We start from the raw sequence: 22,545 nt of genomic DNA on the forward strand, positions 1-22,545 counted from the left end.
GAGTTAGAAACATCGATCAGCTGCCTCCTGCATACCACCCACTGGGGATGTGCTCACAACCAAGGTACATACCTTTGACCAGAATTGAACCTGGGACCCTTCAGTCCACAGGCTGACGATCTATCCACTGAGCCAAACCAGTTATGGCCTAAGCTTTGAACAAAGAAAATTTATCCACAAAAATGTTTTATGGGGATACGTAAAAGATAAAGTTTACGGTACCAAACTGGCAATAGTTGATGAATTAAGGGCTCACAAATACCAAACAAAACGATTCTTGATGTTTGGGATTCTTTTGTTTCGCATTATCAGCAGTGCCTGGACCAAAACAGTCATCAGTTTGAAAACAGACATTGACCAAAAAAATTATTCATTTCTGTAGATTCTTTTAAATTTTGAAAATGAACTGTATGTTAATAAACACTGACTTTATAATCATTCAAAGTGTGTATATATACTATTTGGGACACCCTATATATATATATACCTATTTGTTAAAGCTTTATTTTTCATTTTTTGAGTTGTGTGAAATTACAAAGTGCAATTAAGGACAAGAGATGCTGAACATATTTTTCTTGCTAATTTATAAATTTCCACAGAGGCCTGGCAGCAAAAACATTATGAAAATGTGTGATTCTATAGATGTTTCTGTGGGGTAATAATAGGTTAGATAAATGTTTTTTAAAATACAGAAATAACTTGGAGAAGGTCCAGATCTGAAAACACCCCTAGGAGTTTTTAAAGTGGTATTTAATGAGACAGCTTAAAAAGACTGGAATGACTTAGCCCAGAGAAAACTACCGCCTATCATCTCTCTCTCTCTCTCTCTCTCTCTCTCTCTCTCTCTCTCTCTCTATCTATCTATCTATCTCTATCTCTCATCTATCTAAATTAGTTATAGAAGATATAAACAAATCTTTTGAAACTTGCCCTACTTATACAATTTTCAGCTGTTCTTACCATACTTTCAATACCAAAACAAGCAAAGTATTATGTCTTATAAACTTAAAGAACTTATAATTCATTTACAATGTTATTAAGTTATTTTCTACAATATTTCTTCTAGTTTTAATTTATATATCCTTCAAGTGCAATATAAGAAATATTTTTAATTATAGTGTAAAATAAAATAGTGTTTAAATAGACTTAGAACTTTCTAACATTGCTGTTTCACACAGCAACCAGAAATTACAAAAGTCCAGCTGTGTGTGTTTGGAATTGATGGTGTTCTCTGGAGTATGTTAGTTGGCACCATCTGGAGAGAAAGCAGGCAAACTAGATAATCTAGAAGGTTCCCAGTGATACCTGCTTATGTGTGTGGGTGTGGGGTTTAAGGTCTCTACAATGTAGAGCAGTGGTTCTCAACCTCGGCTGCACATTAGAATCACCTGGGAATCTTTTTAAAATTCTGATTTCTGGGCCTTGTCCTCTGGAAATTCTGTTTGTTATGGGCTGGGGCCACAACATTAGTAACAAAGAAACAGAATTTCCGGAGGATGAGGCCCAGAAATCAGGATTTTAAAAAGATTCCCAGGTGATTCTAATGTGCAGCTAAGGTTGAGAACCACTGATCTAGAGCATGTCAACTGGGAACCAGTAGACAAAAATCTCATTCTTACTACCATTCGTCGCATAATTTGGTTCGCCAAGACATATCAAGTTAGGTTTTTATGCTGGACAATGGAACTATTACTTCTAGACATAAAGCCCTTTAGAGTGATGAAGGGAGGTTTTTGTTTTTGCTTTTAAAATCAGCTCTCTAGTCTTTGCAAAATGGTTCTATGTCTGTACATATTCTAGGAATTGGTAAAGTTTACTACTTAATGCTAACAATGTTCTTTCAATAATTCAATAACAACCACTTTTAAGGTTATTTTAAATTTTAGTTATAGATTTTTATGTAGAATTTAATAAAACATGCATCTTAATTCATGGCATGGCATACTTTAAATGCTCAGTGAACACCAAGTATAATTCCAATCATTGTTTATCCTCTGATATTTTTATGAGCATATTTTAATCAAGTTCACGAGTGGGTTAATTTGTTTAGTTGTGTTTTTTTTGTTGTTGTTGTTGTTGAGGACATTGAGCAGCCTACACACTTAATGATGAGGTGGTGTTATGATTCCATCTAATATTTAAGAAAGAAAACAAATTTAGTATTTTATTTGTTAAATCAAAGGTATTAAGTACATATCAACAGTGGTCTATATTTTATTCCTATTCTTTAGTTCTAAACTAGTACTGTTTGATTTTAAATTTATCTCTCACTTTGGTTTTAAGTTTAAATTGAAACCTTTGTAACACTTTCCCCTAAATATTTTCTGACAGAAAGTTCCTTTCTTAGTCCCTTGCCACTGAAGTGTTTTTCATGTATTGCAAATCTGCTCTATCTATTGCCTTTCTCTTAAACACAATGGAGACTATAGTTAGAATTCTAGAAAGGAAAAAAAATAAATGGGTTAATGGAATTTGGACAGAATCCAAGCCTCAGACAGAAGGAGATGGAAAATAAAACTATATATCCCTGAGCTCTAAGTAATGTCGTTTAGTCTTAAGTACAAAAGTAGTGTCTATAGTCTGTCTTCTGCTCCCGCCCCATCTCCCCCAACTTCAAATGAAGTGCCTGTACAAAATAGGTAATCACTACCTCAGAGAGTAGACCCTTGCCTGCAGGAAGATAGCATTTGGCTCTCTATCTCCCCTCTTCTTTCTGTTCTCCATCTTCTATGCCTAAAATAATGGCTAAATAATAAGCACTCAGTAAATCTAGCTAAATGTGTTTTTCTTCTCTCACTAAATACACATTGTATTAGATAAATGCTGTGCATTTTTAGCATAATGCCATGAACGTTAGTAGGTATAATTTTATAGTAATAGTTATTACTATTATTATTATTACTGAGTCTCTGAACATTATAAGACTTGTAAATCGTATCTAAACTTCATAAATTCATTAGGATTCCATGATCAAATGTGGAATATCTTATATGATTTTGAATAAGAAGGGAGACTATAGCTTCTAATTTCTTTTTTTAAGGACTTACAATTTTTTAAAAATTATACCTAAAGCTAAAGATAAAAATAAATTCACAATCAACTCAATATAAAAGGTAAAGAAAGTGTGGGCAGACACTTAAATAAGACATACAGATGGCCAAGAAGCCCGTGAGAAAATTATAGCTTCTAATCTCTGTTCCATTATTACTATAACTAATGAAATAGATTTTGCTCCATTCTTCTGAGGTTGCTGTCCTGTCTACATATGCTGTGACATCCCTTGCTTGAAGTTGTGAGGTAATGGATATTAACGAGCTTTATTAACCCCTTACTCTCTCAGATATATTCAGTTTCCCTTCCAAAAAAGTTCCCTTGTCCATTTCCATTAACATTGTCAGCGTTCTTCTGTTCAATAATGATTGACTTGGCTATTTTCAGCTTTAGTTGGTTTCCTTCAAAGGCAAAAAAGAAAACGAGTTATAACTGGAAATATGCTTTGAGATGACTTTTGTTTTTACTGTGTGTTGAGTACAATGTGCAGTAGACTGGTCAGTGGTGTCCACATGCTTTCAAGCTTACGCTGTTGCCCTTGTAGCACAAATCGAGGGGGAAAATAAAATGGAGCTTCAAGCATCATTCTCTGTTTGTATACAAGAGCAACGCACTGTGATCCATGAGGATTACAAAAATGCTCCCAGGCCCTGGCCATTGTGGTTCAGTCCTGTACACTGAAAGGCAGCAGGTTCGATTCCCAGTCAGGCCACACTTCTAGGTTGCGGGTTCAATCCCTGGTACAGGAGGCAGTGGATAAATATTTTTCTCACAGAGATGTTTTGTTTTTCTCTCTCTCCTTCCATCCCTTCTCCTCTCTCTAAAATCAGTGGAAACATATCCTCTGGTGAGGATTAAAAATAAAAATAAATAAAAATAATAATAAATGCTCCACAGTGGAAGATTATTTCAAAACACTCTATAATTATTTGTGAAGGAAAGATGTCCAGATAAAAATTGAGAAACAGTAAAATTTTTAAATTAGTATATGCACTGAGGCAAAGCATAAGATAAAAATTCAGAAAGAAATTTAGTAGGCTCTTGGAACTTTTCTTAAGAGGCAGTGAAGCAGTTAGAGCTAGATTTTAAACCATGCTTCATGAATGTCTACCTATATCAACTTGGATAAGGAATTTTTCTCTGCCTCAATTACATTTTTATATTTTGTCAGATATATTTCACATATAAGTAAATATAAAACCAACAGGAAGCACAAAACTGGATATTTAAGTAAAAGTGTTTAGGTGTATGCTTCTAGAAGATGAGCTAATCATAGGTACTAAATAAAATTCTGATTTAGTTTGCTTGGCGGTTTTCAAGACTCCTTTCTGGAATACGCTGGGGAATTGGGGCAGCGGGGCCTCTAGTGTGGTGGGGCCAAGTATGGTCTGGGCACCTGAAACATGGTGAGAGAGCTTTTCTCTGATGGCAGTTTCTAGGCTCACCATAGTCAGCAGCCAGCTCCGAGGAGGATGACAAAAGAGAAGAAGAAGAACAATAAAAACATTTCTGTGGGAAGAAGTGAGTATACTCAGATGACCCAGACATCAGGGCTTTGAGGAGAGAGCAGGGACTTCATAAATATGTCAGGAAAGCTACTTAGAGCTGCAAGTCTGGTTCAGGCTCACCTAGACTTTGTCAGGGTCTAAGGGTCGTTGTGATGTTAGCCTAACACAGCCCACTCCAATATGGACTGTTTGCCTTCTATGCCTGGAGCTTAGCTGTCACCCTGAGATTTCCCTTCATAATCATTCTGGGAATTATCTTTGTTTTCTCTTGTGTTAAACTTTCTCTTTCCTAGACCCATGACTTTGTCTTCTTTCTGGCTTCCTTGTTTTAGTAGAGTAAATTCTTCAGGAAATTCCTAAGAAAATATTTTGGAGGTACATTTAAAAAATATATTTTTATTGATTTCAGAGAGTGAGAAAGAGATAGAAACATCAATGATGTCCTAACCGGTTTGGCTCAGTGGATAGAGTATCGGCCTGTGGACTGAAGGGTCCCAGGTTCGATTCCGGTCAAGGGCATGTACCTACTGGGGATGTGCAGGAGGCAGCTGATCGATGTTTCTAACTCTCTATCCCTCTCCCTTCCTCTCTGTAAAAAATCAATAAAATGTATTAAAAAAATGAAAAAGAAACATCAGTGATAAGAGAGAATCATTGATTGGCTGCCTCTTGCAAGCCCCCTACTGGGGAATGAGTCCACAACTTGGGCATGTGCCCTGACTGGGAATTGTGACCTCCTGGTTCATAGATCGACACTCAACCATTGAGCCACACTGGCTGGGTGGGAATCAATGTTTTGATTCCTTCCATGTTTGAAAGTATCCTTACTATACCTTCATATTTTTTCCTTGTTCAAAGTACTCCTGTATTTATATCATGTTGACAAATTATTATGTGTCTGTGTATACCTTCATATTTGATGGATATTTTAGTTGAATATGAAATTACAGTAGAAATAACTTTTCCTCCTATATATGTGATTTGTGGTTTTATCTCCTGAAAGCTTATTGAATCTTCTGTTTGTACACAAAGCAGACATTTTCAATCTTGAAACTTCTGCACTTTGGATTAGTGAACTGAATTATTTATTTGATGATCCCCCCTTTCCCCCTAATCTCTCTTTATAGAATAACTATTATTAGGGCTTCCTTCCCTCCCCTCCCCTCCCCTCCCCTCCCCTCCCCTCCCCTCCCCTCCCCTTTCTTCCTTCCTTCCTTCCTTCCTTCCTTCCTTCCTTCCTTCCTTCCTTCCTTCCTTCCTTCCTTCCTTCCTTCCTTCCTCCCTTCCTTCCATCTTTGTCTCTTATTTTCCACTCCTTTAAGTAATTGATCTCTTTTTGAAAATTTCTTCAAATTAACATTTCAAACTGAGGTTGATTTTCAGCTTTATTTCCAAGAGATGTTTTAGCATTGAGTTTTTTTTTTTTTAACATCTTCATCATGTTTCATAGGTGCAAAAGCTCTTAGTTCTCAGAGGGCATTAAGATGTGTGTTTTTTTTTTGTTGTTAAAGTTCTTTCTAGTTTTTTTTTTACTTTAAAAAATCCACTTTTATCTCTATAGTTCCAAATAGAGTTTTCTCTGATAATCTGGTGATCTTTGCTTGTCTTCTCTTATTTTGTGGAACTCAGTATTTAGTAGATATGGGTTTGTCTAGTGTCCCCCCCCACCCCCACCCCAGAATACTACCACACTCTCAACAGTGCCTCATGACGCCACCATTCTCCCCTGTGCAGAAAACTTTCAAATTGCTCAGGTGGGAAGAGCAGTCAGCAGCACAGATGTGGAGCGTGACCTAAGTATTCGCCTGCTCCTTAAACATCCAGTGATTACACATCCTTTTTTAACCCTGTACTCATACCTGCTCTTTATACTCACATCTAGATATCACATAGACATCTCCAGTTCCTGCCCATTTTGAGATGGCTTAAATAAGGTGAATACTCAGCTTTTCCTACTGCTGAATCTAGCTCTTATGTAATAGTACATCTGGATTAATTGGATGGATTATTAAATATCATTAAGAACAAGTCAAACTTTTAGCAACAAGAGTGTCAGAAAACAGTCCATCTGGTAATTAATATAAAATTAAGTTGGCTGCTTGGGAAGTTATTAAGTTTGAATCTAAAATGAGATTGTCTGACTCAGATCTCGGAAGACTTACTGTTCCAAGTGTGTATCTTAAGAAATCTGGAGGATTCATGTAGCTTGAACTCGAAACCAGATGCAGCTCAGTGATTCTTAGCTAAATTTTTCTCTGAGTTTTGTGGTTGACATAAAATCCCAATACAAAGGAAAAGCCCGGGAGTGTGAAACCAGATCAACCAAAAGAGGAGACTGTCCATATGAATATTCTCCGTCCTGAAACCACTAAGGATCCCTTGACTCTAATTACAGTGTGGTCTCATTCACTAAATGTGGGATGATCGTGTGACTTTTTTTATTGATTCTGGCAACGGTTACATATTTATTAAACCCAGCATATGTTTCAATTATAGAAAACATCTTTTAATACAAAGCATTGATTTGTCTGACTCACAGTTTTAATAAAGTGCCGTAAAGAAATGTTAAGCAAGCCATGTATTATGCAGTCACATCTCTAACTGTAAACATGCAGAGGATAAAATAAACTTTCACTTTCAAGGATGATATTAAAAAAATACCAAATACACGTGGTTATAATAATTTTTTAAACAAAAAAGAAACTAACAAAAACATATTTTCAAAGAGAACAACTATTCTCAATGTTTTAGGAAGAAAATTAAAAATTATGACCATGCTACCAAAGATATTGTTATATTACATATATTTATTGTAGGGGAATACAATTCTTAAGTGTTTTGTATAAATAGAGAAAAGTCAATGAGAATATAGGAATTTTTATGTTATATTTTTAAAAATACATAGATATTATCTTCCTTAACATATGATTTATCCTGAACATTGTTTTAAGTACAATTCTATTAATAATTATAAAATAAGAGTAATGTTATTTAATTTTCCTAGTACTTTTTTACCTTTCACCAAGAGTAATATGTCCTTTTAAGAATCATAAAGAGTCTATTAGTCTAACATATGTTTTTACGTACCAAGATAGCTAATAGAAACTAAAAATAAATGTATGACATTAGGATTCCATCGAAGTTATCAAGTTATCGTTATTTATGTGAATTATTCTCAAAGAAGAAAAAAAAACAGATCAGTAGGAATAGCAATATTTTGTTACATGAGCAGGATTCATTTAAGAATAAATGGTTGAGGGGGTTCTGCTTTTGACTAAGTTGGATTAACAGGGTCTGCATTTACTCTTTCTTCTGAAACAACCCAAACTAAACAAAACAACCAGAACCAGACATATATTTTTACATTATTTTTTTCCATATACATACCTACTGTGTGTCAGAGATTAAGTTAGGAGCTGAGTCTACGTAATAAGCCAAGTAAACATGCTGCTGCTGTCAAGCTTAAAGTCTTGTGGAGAGACAGAAAGCAAATCGTCACCCCTTAGGAAAACACATAGGCCACCAATAGCCACTTGTGCTTCTTGCCCAAGCAGAACAGGTAAATCAGCTACCCTTTTATTGCTATAGAGTATATATGTAATGTATTCTTATACGTCATTTTATTCCCCTTCTTAAAAATCTGTGCAACCAAGTAATTGCATCTCTAATAATGTCACACATCGCTAAGTGTAATCACATTTCTCTATGACCTCCTTCCATGTACCAAATGTCACTCACTGATGCAGCCCATTTGGTGGAAAAATGACAGATTGAAACCCAGATTGAACTTGAGTGAACTCTATAAAAGTTATACTGATTTAAAATATAAACCAGTAAACTTGAGAAAGACATTTATTTGCTCAGCTACAAAAATCTCATATCTTTTGTGCTATGCAAACGGTGATCTCCTTTATTTTTCCCACATAGAGAAATTCCAAACAAATTTAACGTAATGTAAAATTTTCTAGTTTTTCTTGCTTCCCATTAAGCAACATTTTTTTTTGTATAAAATGTTCCTAAACTCTCCAAAATGAGCATTGAATACACTGAAAATGGGCTATGAAAGAAATCTTTCTTTAGTGTATAATAAAAATATGCAAACCCTAATTACTTAGGGTAAGTGGCTTCACTTTCACATCATGTATATAAGGACATACAGATTATCTCTAAATTATAACCAGAGGAAGCAAGAATGGATTTCAGGCTTGGGGAGCAGCTATTAAGGGGATAATGGACTTTAGATGTCTGCCTTTTCACAGTAGCACAATAGCTAATTCCTGTGACTCCTGACCTTTCAGTGTCTCCTGACCAAGTATTGGCATTAATCTGCTTATCTGTCACCCACCACATTTGATAGTTCCAGTCTCTGTTTTCAATTATCAGTCATTAGAGAAGGCACTGAGCACTTTCAGAAGAGAACTCACAAAACCTTTGACCTGTTTTTGTCAGACAACCGCAAATATTCATTGCAGATTAAGTATCACTCATTGTATTCAAGTTGTAAAGGAAGGTATTTTGCTGTATATCGATTTACTGAAACCTCTGTCACCTTCAGGTGGTTAAAATTGACTTTATTTTTTAACTTATGGAGCAGAAATATTCACCAGGTCATTCAGTGAAATCCGGTGAGATTAGTTGACCTCCAGCTGCCAGGCAATCTTTAAAACACAAGAAATAAATATTTACCAAAAGGTGATTATCAGACAGTTGTGACTTTACATTGGTTTGTTATAGGCAAACACACTTTCCTCAAATATTTGTACACAGTGTGATTAAAAACCATTATTTATATACTAAATATATTTACTCATCATTAAGTAAGCATTTTTAATTATACAAAATGAATTAATCATGTATCATCTGTATTCTAAATTAATTATTGGAATTTAATATTCACATTCAACCCACAAACGTTTAATATTTGTTTTAAATTTTAGTGAATAGTTTCCTATACGAAATGACTATAACAAAAATGATAAAACTTTTTTTTTTTTTACTTCAGTATTCATTATTATCTTCAGGGATAAAAATAACTAAGTGACTTCAGACTTGATTAAAGAAGAGTTGTCAGAATTAACAAACTCCATTGAACTGATGGGGAATATATAAATATCAAAATATATGCTACTATATTCTCTACCTAATAGATGTGAAATTTCTATCTCTCTACTATAGTAGAAATCTAAGCTGAAGATTTTTTTTACTTCACTATAATAATTATTTTTTTAAAAGCAACAACATTAATCCCCTTTTATAAACATATATTACAGATAAAGAAATTGACATTTTGGTAATCAAAATGGCTGTGTTTTAGGACAGGTAGCGATTTTATATAATTAACTTTTATTGACCATTACTATACAAAAAGCCCTGTTTGAAGTATGTCCAGAAATACAAAGATAAAAACAACAACAAAAAACATGGACATTTCTCTGACTTATCTTACTAATGGGGTAAATATAAGGTGACATAATAATTATAAGGCAAGTGGAAAGTGATTAATATGGTAGATTCTACTTTTGAAGAATTTACTATGTTCCAGACTCTATGCTAAGATTCTTTCTCAAGACAAATATCATCTAACCTTTATAGCACACTGTGGAGTAAGCCTTTTATCATCATTTTAAAGATGGAAAAATAAAGACATAGGGATAATGAGTAGATTTCCTTATATCACACTCTTTATTAAGTTAGGGATTAAGATTAAATTCAAGTTTTCCTCATTTGAAATCTGGGACTCTTAACTATGGTACAAGCCATCTTCATTATCAAAAGGAGTGACCCAGAAAAAATGCTATTTGATTCCCAGCAGGAAAATTAATTTGGATAGGAATTGTCAAAATTATCTTTGTGGGATTAGAATGGGAAATTTTAAGTAGAGGTAGAATTTGGATCACTGAAAATGAGGTAAACATTTTAATTACAGGAAAAGATGAGCAAAACTATCAAGTTGGGAAAAGGAGATAATTATTGAAGAATCATTATTTTCCTTGACTTTCATTACTCCTTGTTGACTATATGCTCTCCTGTGCTAGATGATACTGGTTTAAAAAAAATAGGTTCTTGCCCTAGCTGGTTTGGCTTAGTGGATGGAGTGTCAGCCTGTGGACTGAAGGGTCCGAGGTTGGATTCCAGTCAAGGGCACATGCCCGGGTTGTGGGCTTGATCCCCATTGGGGGGCGTGCAGGAGGCAGCCAATCAATGATTCTCTCTCATCATTGATATTTCTCTCTCTCTCTCCTTCACCCTTCCTCTCTGAAATATATGAATTTAAAAAATATGTTCCTGTTACTGATTACTATAGAATGCATCAATGGGATGGGAATACTAAAAAATATTGATCAAATCCCAGAAAGGTCTTACTGTTCCTCATATTCCACCACTGATCTCCTAGATCCCATAATGTGCATTAAGAATGACCATTTATTATTTACTACTTTGGCCATAAGCTATCACCTCTATTTCTATACGAACTATTTTCTATACCTGGGATAATTCTTTAAGACCTAACTCAAAATGATCTTTTGAAGCCTCCTGCATAATGTCTTGTTCCATTTTAATCTGCCTTACATTACACATATCCCTCCTAAGCCTCATCACAATCTCTCTATATAAAAGGCTAATATGCAAAGTGTCTCTTCAGGAGTTTGACCAGGACACTGGGAGTTCCACTGAGACTGGGAGTTCGATGGAGACCAGGAGTTCGATTGCTTGCTATGACGTGTGCTGACCACCAGGGGGTGGTGCAGAATGAGGAAGGCCCCTGCTGGCAGCCAAATGGCCCTGATTGGCCCTGATCACTGGCCAGGACTAGGCCCCCTACCCGTGCACTAATTTCGTGCCCAGGCCTCTAGTTATATCATAACTGTATTTTTCCATGCCTGAGCTCCTATCCTTTTGCTTCTTACATGTTCTTTACTATTAGGGTTTGGACCAGTTAGCCAATAAGTATTTGGAGATGGAATAAATGTAGAAGTTGCAGAGTAGCTATCTATCGTTAGGGCAGCGGTTCTCAACCTGTGGGTCGCGACCCCTTTGGCGGTCGAACGACCCTTTCACAGGGGTCACCTAAGACCATACTGTATATCAGATATTTACATTACAATTCATAACAGTAGCAACATTACAGTTATGAAGTAGCAACGAAAATAATTTTATGGTTGGGTCACAACATGAGGAACTGTATTTAAAGGGCCGGAAGGTTGAGAACCACTGCTTTAGGGTATCAAGATTAGCATATGTGGAAGGAGAGAACAAGAAAAGACCCCCCTGACAGGAGGCAGATTGAACCTATCAGCTAGAACTTGCAGTTGCTAGGAGATGGCTCAGCATTCACAGTCCTCCTGTGGAACATACTGGACAAGACCGCTCTATGGCCATAAGGGGGAGGAGGAGAAGTATCATATCTGAGCACACATTAAAAACAAGAACTTTGTTCAAATCTTGAAAATGACCCTTTCTAGGATAATATTAGTGACTGCTGCTGCTTTGCCAATTCTACTTCTCTTCTTTCCAAATTCTGGAAAAACTTATTAAAATACCAATCATTACCTATGCTTCCTGAGAGCACCTAGTTCCAGAGCAAAACCCTGCCTCTTTGAATCTTTGCCCAAATCGCTCTAATAATCCCAATGCACTCTTATTTCCCTCACCAAGGGTCTCTATGGAATCTGTCCAGGACATATGTTGAAACAAGTCAATAAACCCAATATGTTCATCTATGGTGAGTTTCCAGTATTCTGTTATCCAGAGCACTGACAGAGTAAAGAGAGCAATTGAACACACAGGAGAAAAATGGCTAAGAATGAGCACAGGAAATTGAGGGCAAGACTCAAGTGGAAACACTGACCTTGGAATGAAAGAGGAAGACTTATGCCATGAGACAGAAATAGCAGTCATTGATAGTTGAAATTCTGGTGCACAGAACATTACATTTGGAGTCATAGACCTAGATACTATTCCTGGCTTTGTAGTTAATTCCCTTTGTGACATTGAGGAAGTTAATGTGTTGGTTTTTTAAAATCTGTACTATGGAAAAGATAATGGAGAATCTACCTTATTGCATCAAATAAGAGAGAAGAAATAAAAATTTAAAATGTATTAATTTTTATGAAATCAGCAATTAATTTATGTTTATTATTTATTAACTTAAATATATCCATTTCATACTAATGTTTGATCTTACCATTATAGTATTCTGAATAACTATTGAGGGCTGAGGGCTGAGACCATCCAATCTAAGGAGGTAGACCATGAAACATCTTCATACCAATTCCAAAGCTCTCTTCATATAATACCTCACTTATTGTGTCACTAAATAAGTTTTATTTATTTGTATTTTAATCCTCGCCCCAGGATATATTTTTAATGTTTTAAGAGAGAGGGGGGAAGGGAAGAGGGGAAAGAGAGAGAGAGAGAGAGAAGGAGAGAGAGAGAGGGAGAGAGAGAGAGAGAGAGAGAGAGAGAGAGAGAGAGAGAGAGAGAGAGAACATCTATGTGAGAGAGAAACAATGACGAGTTGCCTCCTGTATGTGCCCTGATCAGGGACTGAACCTGCAACCCGATTATGTGCCCTGACCATGAATCAAACTTGTGACCATTTGGTGCATGGGACGATGCTCCAACCAATTGAACCATAATGCCAGGGTAAAATTAGTTATATTTTTTAAGCAAAATAATAAAACATATTTGATAATTAAATTTTGTAAATTTCAAATTATATGCACTGTATTTTAAATTGATTAAAAAATTAATGCTTATCCTATTACAATATTTAAATTATTTAACCATCTCACCTTTCTTTTGAGATTTTCCTTCCCTATAAAACTGTATTCATGACCATAAGTAAGACTATTTTAACATATGAAAGTCCACTGAAATTGTTCTTTGAGACAAAACAGGGGGACAATTTTCTCTATTCCAGGTCTTACTTTGCGATGGTGTTAAGAGGCTGTTAGGGTTTCTGGAATCTGGAGTTTACCACACTCTCTGGAATGGTTTTCCATTCAAAGAAACATGTAATGTGCATTTGCTGACCAATGAATAGGCCTTTATAGGACCAAGTTTGTTTCTCAGTGGACTAGTAGGTGAGGATGTCTTGCGAAGTGACATATTTTGGTAGACACATGATATATTTGCTTTTTTTCTTTTACTTTAAAATGCAACAGAGATAAGTAATAATTCTATGATTAATCTCTTAATGACTTTTTGCACTCAGCTGCAAACAATGATGTGTATTCTTTCAACAGCTGGCTAGGCTCCTTGGAGAACGCTATCTTTGCCTTGCAGCTACTGGTTCTATTTGTGTCTTCCAAGTTACAGCCCTGTGTGGGAGATTAAGATTGATTGCCCATGAATGCATCTCCTTAAAAATGCAGATAAATCACTAAAGAGATAAAATGGCAAGCCCCTGTTAATTACTTTCACTCTTCAGATATTGTGGACATGAAAATATTTAGTCTTGACATTTCTATCCCATTTCTATTAATGATAAAGTCATTCAGAGAGGTGTTTGTTTAGAAAGAGGAGAGAGTGCAATCAGTCATTAACTTCTGTTAAGTTATATCGCAACAATAAAAGGTTTCAGGGTATGTCTTTAACCACAAGAAGCTTAATCTTCACAGAACTTTGGCAATTTAGAGCACTTAGAATGTAGTTTGATGCTTATATAAAGGGAATCCTGTTTCTTTTCACTATCAGCCCATTAATCATGGAATGCGAATCTTTTGACTCATATTTTATCTCTTATGCTTTGATGTTGCCACTTTTTAAAACCAAAATATAATAATAAATTCATTTTCTGGTTCTATCAGGATAGGTGAGCTTTCTGTTGTCTTAGGTAGTTCACATAGATGGAAAAGTTTGAAACACAAAAACGAGCTTCCTAGAAGTAAAAGGAAATATATTCACCCCCATCATTATGACTGTGTTTGATTGTTAAGTTGAATCAATATTGCTCAATTTCTGATGGTTTATTTTTAGTGAGGTTGGGTGTATGTATATGCAGTAAAGCAACTCTTTTTGATTTTTGTAGAAAGCACTCTTGGCAATCAAATAAATAAGCAACCCCATGTTAATAAACTTATTTTAATGGTGATATTCATTGGTTTATACATAATTTTTTAAATAATCATGTCTCATAAATGACAATGGGAGAAGAGCATGTGGCATTAAGTATAATGTATATGTTACTGGCAAAATGTAGATTGTTGATCTTGTTAGTAGTGTAAGCAGATATGAAGATGGCAGTCTGGGCAGGTCATTGTGTACTCTTTAAAGACAATTTTCATAGGTGAATTGATTGACATAGGATGTGTGTTGTAAATCTAGTTATGTTTGCTCCTGAACTCTCTTGTCCACTTTACATGAAGGAAATGGTGGCTATGGAATGCAATAAACAAATGGTCTCCTCTTATAGAGAAAAGGGTTACCCTTCTATCTCAGTATGTTTTAACACTTTTGTCACTCTATCTCCTTGGGAAGTCTGGGTTCTGACTTGAAGGAGCTAACCCTCTTGCCATTTTCTTTTGTTTTATTTCTTTCTCATTGTTTTGTCCAGTAATTAAGAGTGTATTTTCTACCATGAAATAGTAACTTAATTATGATTTCTATGGGATCATGAATATTTCAATCTAGCATTTTAATAGAAATTATAGTAAATATTTATTTTAGGAACCTCATGGTATTTAGTTGATATAATATGTAAATTACAGAGTGAATTGAAAGGGCCTACTATTTAATGCAATAGGAATTTTAAAAAAAACAACACAAAAATAGTATACATTTAATTTTTTTCTTCTTGTTTGTCTTTTAAGCTTCCCAAGCCATTTACAATGGGTTATAGCACATTGTAATATACATAGAAAGAGAATACTTAATATTGACAAAAATCATTATAATATAAACAAGGTATGACTATCTTATGTAAAAAGTTTACATTTAGAATATAAAATGTGTGTGTACATTTTTTTTCATCTGCTTTAGGAGTGTTGTTTTTGATAGTGGGTATTGTAGGAAAAAGGTTCCAGTATGAAGGGCTCCAGATGGTGAATCACAATTATTTTAAAATATGGTTGTAGTAAAAGAATGACCTTATACACTCATATAAATATTAGATAACACTAATTCAAGTTATGAATACAACCATTTTTTATTCATAAACATTTCCTTAGATAAGATATAGAATCAATATTGAATAAGTGAATATAACACAGCATTTGCTAAGACTGATTGGAAGGTGTGAGTTCTAGAAGAATGAGCAGAGTTCAGAAATGAGCAGAGCTCCTATAGAGAATGAAAGTATTGGAAGAAGACCAGCTCTCTTGAGTGAGAATTAGATCAAACAAACAAACAAACAAACAAAACTAATCCAGGAATAACAAACAAGCAAAGTGCTGTGATGTTGAGGACTTGGGAATTAGAATCTTGACCCTGGGTTCTAATCTGTTTTCAGATCAAATTATACATAGTGGTTTCTTGGGCATGTTATAGAAACTTTTGGACATAAGTAAGGTTGTACAGATTAAACAAAGTATGTGCCAAATAAATGAGATTTAAATAAGTTATTATGCCTTTAGTCAATTGGGAATGCAGCAAAGATTGTGCTGCCTAAAAAGATAAAACCTGCCCAGCTTGTGTGTTCAAGTGGTTAAACATAAACCCAGGAACCAAGAGATGGAGGTTCCATTCCTGGGAAAGGTACATGCCTGGGTTGCCCCCAGAAGGGGACATGCAGGAGGCAGCCAATCGACGATGTATCTCTCCTCAATGTTTATTTTATCTATTCCTCTCCCTTCCTCTCTCTCTAAAACTCAGTTAAAAAGATAGAACCTGATTTTGATCCATTTATACAGTTTTTCATTCAACCAGCATTTATTAGAAGGCATCTTTGAATTAGGCAATGTATTGTGTTGGATGTGAATTTCATACTGATGATCAAACCCCTGATTTTCCATACTATTTGCCACTTTTTTTGGTCTACTACTGAGAAACCTTGCTTAAATATACTAACAATGAACTAGTTTCTAAGTACAGAACAGCAGGATGTCATTATGAAGGTGGTATGGACATTGAACAAAGATTTATAATGAGCGTTAGAAGACAGACATCTGTTACCGCCTAGCTGTCAGCACCCAACTTCTCATCCTTAAATCAGGGATGTTAATATTTGATCCTCCCTAGCATTACTCTTTGAGGTAACTGAGATTACCTTGTGAATATTTGTGAGCATCATTAGGAGTGCAATGCTATAGAAAAACAACTTTCATTCCATTACTCACTCCAACATGTCCCATGAAATTTAAGAGTGAAATTACAATCCAAAGCAGTAGGATGTAGGATTTTGAGTCAGTGGACAAATCTGCACGGCAACTGTATTCTGTGTGGTATACTTAATATAAATTTTTATGAAACTCTTTGAATATTTGCCCCTCCCCGCCTTAAGGGGTTAGGTTAAATAGCCTGGATTATAAAACTGAAATTTTATAATAGCAGCTGAAATTCTAGCTTTCCACTTTATTACACTAACATCTCACAGGGGATTCCAGAACAGTAGATGACTTTACATAACATGAATTCAAAACTCATCTGCATTATCCAGGTGCGTGCTGTAGATTGGATCCTAGCAAACTCACGCCGCAGCCCTTATTTCTAGGAATGTAGTTATTTTGGTCCTAATTTCAAATGTAGAATGGTTGCTAGTGAAAAACTGGATGATGATTGCTGCGCCTGGGAATGTTGAATATTGACTTTCCGAATAGAGAAGGCACATTTTTGAAAGGCTGGTTGGTGTGTGGATCACAAAGTATGGGCTCCCGAAGTAGAGCTGGGGTAGTGCCACCTCGTCGAACAAATGAACGTTTCTGCGGCAAAGCAATAAATATTCATATTAAAGTGGAATAACTAGAAACTTTGAATGACCTCAAATCAGTTAATTTCCAGCTCTTCTGCCAAATGAACTTGAAGCCAAACTTTTTGTTTTCAGAGCTTTTTGGATTTTGAACTTGTGAATGTGAGGCTTTAGATTTTTATTAAAGCATAAATACTTCATAAATTAGGACAAAGTAATAAATAGTCTATACACAGAAGCAGTGTATTTGGCATTTAAGAGCCATACCCAGGTGGCATCAAATGCTTAGGTTCAAGCTTTTTGGTGAGGAATTTATTCCCTATGCCTCAAATGAGGATGATGATGGAACCCACCTCATAGATTGTCATGAAGTATGATAAAATTTAAAAATAACTAGAGCAGTGCTATTTAAAGCTGTTTCATATAAGACAGAACTGTTCCATAATGTCTCCCACTTTGTTTAAATTAAGATCAGAGAAGAACAGGTTTACAAAGAATTAAATTCAATTTACATAGAATTAAATTAAAGTTCTCTGAAAACAAAAGTTGTGGCTAGTTTTAATATTCATGCATGCACTTTCAGTGACTAGATATCGAGTTTCTAGGTATTTTCCACCCTTACACTTTCCCTCTCAAATGGCTCAATCAGGAGAATGGACAAATGGAAACGAAGAAGCCAAGTTCATGGCAGTCTCCACTATTGCCACCGAAAAGAGGTTTAAATTATGGATCAAAATAGGATTCTAAAAGTGAGGGTATCTTCCTTATTTAAGGAAAAGTTGATAAATAATCTCCCTGGCAATGGATCTCTCTTAGGACCAAGATAATGATATTTTTAAAAAAACAAAACTTCATGAGTCATGTGAGGTTGTGTTAGTGCAGTCCGACAGCCCAAGAGCAGCATCCTTGCCAAACTCCATAGGACAAAAATGCCTCCAGGTATAGTCTATAGTCTTCTCTTCGCTGGCATCAGTGTCTGTGGTGGGGCTGGGGATGAGCTCTGCATTCTCCTAAACCACTGCCTGCACTTCTGGGGAAAGTAAAGCGGAGATTATTTTGGATGATGAAGCTGAGGAATTGTGGGTGCCTTTGTCATAAACTTCCTCTCAGACGTGGAACCCATCTGGCCCTAGAACACAGGTCTAGCAGCCTCCTCTCCCACAGTCATTCCTGGATGGTCATGACCCTCTTCTCTCTTCCTTAATCTTAACCCTTTTCTCATTTTGGACCCCAAGTTTTTTATATATATAGCAGTGTTGACATAATTTCAATTAACCCCCTAAATATATTTTTGTATCTTACTCCAAGAACTTGGTGAATTTATTTATACAACTTAGACATTTTTTTATTTACTTGAAACAAAAGTTAGCAATGAAACATATCACTGGAAAGCTGTAAAAGTGAGACACCTCGCATACAGTGTTTTTCAGTGATCCTGTTGTAAATTAGCCTATGTAACTGGGTTTTTGAGAAACTCAGTAATACCGAGAAACCATCAAATGATATTGCATCGCAAAAAAGGAACCCTTCGCATAGGTATTTTGTAAGAAAGTTTTTGGTACCCAGTACATATAGAGTGTATCAAATAATAAAGTATTTTACAAAGCCAAATTAATAATATGCTGGACACCTGCTCTGCTGAATTCTTCAACATCCTTTAATATGCCCAAGAGGTATCGTTCTCTGACTTTATTTATTGGAAGATTGCTGAAGGGGGAAATATATTCCCCTCTCAATTCTGAGGAAGAGCAGAAAGAGGTCTTTGAGAGCTTGTATGCTGTACCCCTGGTACGGAGATGGTATTAAACAATCTATAAGAACTAATGAAAGTATATTAAAAAAACAACAAAACATTTCTTTTGCTGAAAGGAGAATAAAAACTCTTTTGGGGGAGACATTTTAGAAATAATCTTTATTCTGAAAATGAATTTGCTGTATGTACTTGATCTCTAAAATGTCATAAACACTGTCCTTATGTGCCTGCAATTTCTCAGTCTTTCTTCTTCTTCTCCCTTGGCTGTGCTAAATCTCACCAACGACTTCACCTGGAACTCTGGAAAGTTCTATAACGTATTCCTGATTCCTGTATGAACCTTCTGTGTTCTGGTACTGGATACATACTAGGAATAATTTTTCAACCTTCACTTTTAAGAAACATTTTGGGATAGCCTTTCCATTTAAGATCCAGGAATTTGTAATAAAACCACAGAGGTTATATTGCTTTTGAACCAAAGGTTGTTGTTGGTTTGTGGAGTTTCCTTCAACTGGAAACACGTATGAGTCTGTGGTTTTAGTGTTTTCCCAGTTTTAGAATATCCTGCTTGTTTGTCTTAATTACAAAGCTGAAGAATTTATCATTGATTTTCATATTTTATAAAAAGCTCATTTTCTCTCTTCTTTTTTCTTTTCTAGTTGAAAGAGACAAGGATTTTTCTCACCAGCGAAGGCATTACAAAGAATTCCGGTTTGATCTGACCCAAATTCCTCATGGAGAAGCAGTTACAGCAGCTGAGTTTCGAATATACAAGGACCGGAGCAACAATCGATTTGAAAATGAAACAATTAAGATTAGCATATATCAGATCATCAAGGAATATGCAAATAGGTATGGGCTTTATATTTAACTTGTTTTAGCAAACAAATGTGAATTGTAGTAAAATCCATTGATAACGCATGTGATCTAGCAAATCATGTCTTCTTTGGGTGTAATGGCATTGAACACGAGGCCCAGACATATCAAGAGTAATTGATCTGAAATGTGTCTTCTACCTTCCACAGCTTTTCCCTACTCCTGGCACCAATCTCTGTGTGTCACATGGTCTTGTGCATCCCCACATGTGTTTTCGAGGCCTCTTGTGTCATTTTTATAAATGAGAAAACTTCCATTTTATTCTGCACATGAATTCGTAATATAATGATCTAAATCACTTGGTGTGTTTTTTAAGTTAAAGAAGAGTGACGTTGGTTTTCTTTGGCAATAAGTGTAAATTGTATGTGTCCTTATGTGTATTTTTAAATTAAATTTGTTGGGGTGTCATTAGTCAATAACATTATAGAAGTGTCAAGTATACAATTCTATAATACATTATCTGCATATTGCATTGTGTGGTTACCACCCAAAGTCAAATCTCTGACTGTCACCATATATTTGGCCCTTTTGATCCTTTGCTACCTTCTCCACAGCCCCCTTTCCCTATAGTAATACCATATTGTTGTCTGTGTTTCTGAGTTTTTGTTTGTTCATCTTATTTTCTCTCTTTTTTAAAAACATTTTACTTTTTAATTTTTTATTTTATTGATTTCAGAGAGTAAGGAAGAGGGAGAAAGAGATAGAAACATCAAGGATGAGAGAGAATCATTGATCAGTTGCCTCCTGCGTGCCCCTCACTGGGAACTAAACCCACACAGGCATGTGCCCTCACCAAGAGTCAAACTGTGACCTCCTTGTTCATAGGTCAATGCTCAAGCACTGAGCAATGCCGGCTGGGCATGTCTTTTTTTTTTTTTTAATTAATTGCTTTGGGTCAAAGAAGAAATAAGAGATCAAAAGATACATAGAGACAAATAAGGATGACAATACAATATACCAAACTTTTGGGATGCAGCAGAAGCAGTAATAAGAAGAAAGCTTATATTATTATAGGCCTATCTCAAGTAGAACAAATGCAGCCCAACATCAGTAGAAGGAAGAAAATAGTAAGAATTAGAGCAGAATTAAATAAAACAGAGAACAAAAAGACAATACAAAAAATAATGTAACAAAGAGCTGGTTCTTTGAAAAAATTAATAAAATTGACAAGGTTCTCCCTAGACTCACCAATGAAAACAAGAGCAAAGACTCAAACAAACAAAATCAAAATAAAAGCAGAAAAGTTATGACTGACACCACAGAAATACAAAGGATCATACAAGAGTACTATGAAAGACTATATGCCACCATATTTAATAACCTAGAAGAAATGAACAAATTCTTAGAAAGATATAACCTTCCTAGATTGAATAACAAAGAACTGGAAAATCTGTAGAACGTTATTTGCGTTTTGATGTAAGACATCATATTTACAATAGGTCTGACAGTTTTCCTATGGCTTCTGTTTCTAAAATGTTTAATTCAAAATGGTACAAAAATGTGAATAGAAAATCTGCAATACTAAATGTATGGACATCTCAGTTGATAATTACTGCAAATGAACCATCAAATTAAAGAGTAAAACACGGAGCTTATCAGTTTTCAAACCTTTCACACGAAATTGCTTAGGAACACCTTTTACAGGTGATTTGCCACCTTTGTTGGACAGCTTTTACATTTTCTTTTAACTTATTGAAATGTTATATTGAGGTGAAATCTATTTCTGGTAGCTTCTATTCATTAGATATAGATCTTCCCTTTGGTGAAATACTATGTACTTTTTTTTTAATAAGACAAAGATTTAAAGACAGGTATCATGTCTCCTTTAAGGCCCCTTTGTACTAGTGGACTGGTGCACAGATTTGTGCACTGGTGGGGTCCCTTGGCCTGGCCTGTGAGGATCATGCTGAAATCGGCTCTCCGACATCACTGGAGGGTACAGGCCAGGCTGAGGGATCCCACCTGTGCATGATTCGAGCCAGGGAGGGACCACAGGAGGGTTCCAGGTCATGTCCGGCCTGACTTGCTGAGTCCGATTGGCCAGACCCCAGCAGCAAGCTAACTTACCAGTCGAAGCATCAGCCCCTGGTGGTCAGTCCTCATCATAGCGACTGGTCGAATGGTTGAAGGAATGGTTGGATGCTTAGCATATTAGGCTTTTATTATATAGGATTTCCAATTCCTGACATTGAGATTTTTCTTGGTCTTCTGGAGTGCCAGAGTTTCCCAATGGTTGTTTCTTGGAACACAAGCCCCTCACAAAAGTCAGTGAATAAAAATAAAGAGTCTGAGATCAAATGCATTTGAGAAAAATCTGTTAGACCACCCTCTAGGGGTCACAATGCATATCAGATAAAGTCTTGGAAAGGCTTTATAATAAAGAAACCTAGTCTTGCTCAAAATTATTTGGCTGCAGAATCTTTTTCTTTGGGTGTGAAATACTTACTATCCTATGAAATATTGATTCAGCAGGGTACACTGTAATAAAAATGTGAAAAATATATTATGCA

General features: G+C 35.5%; 1 protein-coding gene across 1 annotated transcript in view; it reads left to right on the plus strand.

Moving 5' to 3' along the window:
• The window catches only part of BMP5 (bone morphogenetic protein 5), a 122,714-nt gene that overhangs the window by 46,583 nt on the left and 53,586 nt on the right, over positions 1-22,545 (plus strand). The window contains exon 2 of the mRNA XM_059701348.1: positions 19,819-20,011. Within this exon, the coding sequence (XP_059557331.1) occupies positions 19,819-20,011 (193 nt within the window). The remainder of the gene's footprint in view (positions 1-19,818; positions 20,012-22,545) is intronic.

The sequence above is a fragment of the Myotis daubentonii genome, chromosome 6 (assembly GCF_963259705.1).
Source record: "Myotis daubentonii chromosome 6, mMyoDau2.1, whole genome shotgun sequence".
In the NCBI taxonomy this organism is placed as follows: Eukaryota; Metazoa; Chordata; class Mammalia; order Chiroptera; family Vespertilionidae; genus Myotis; species Myotis daubentonii.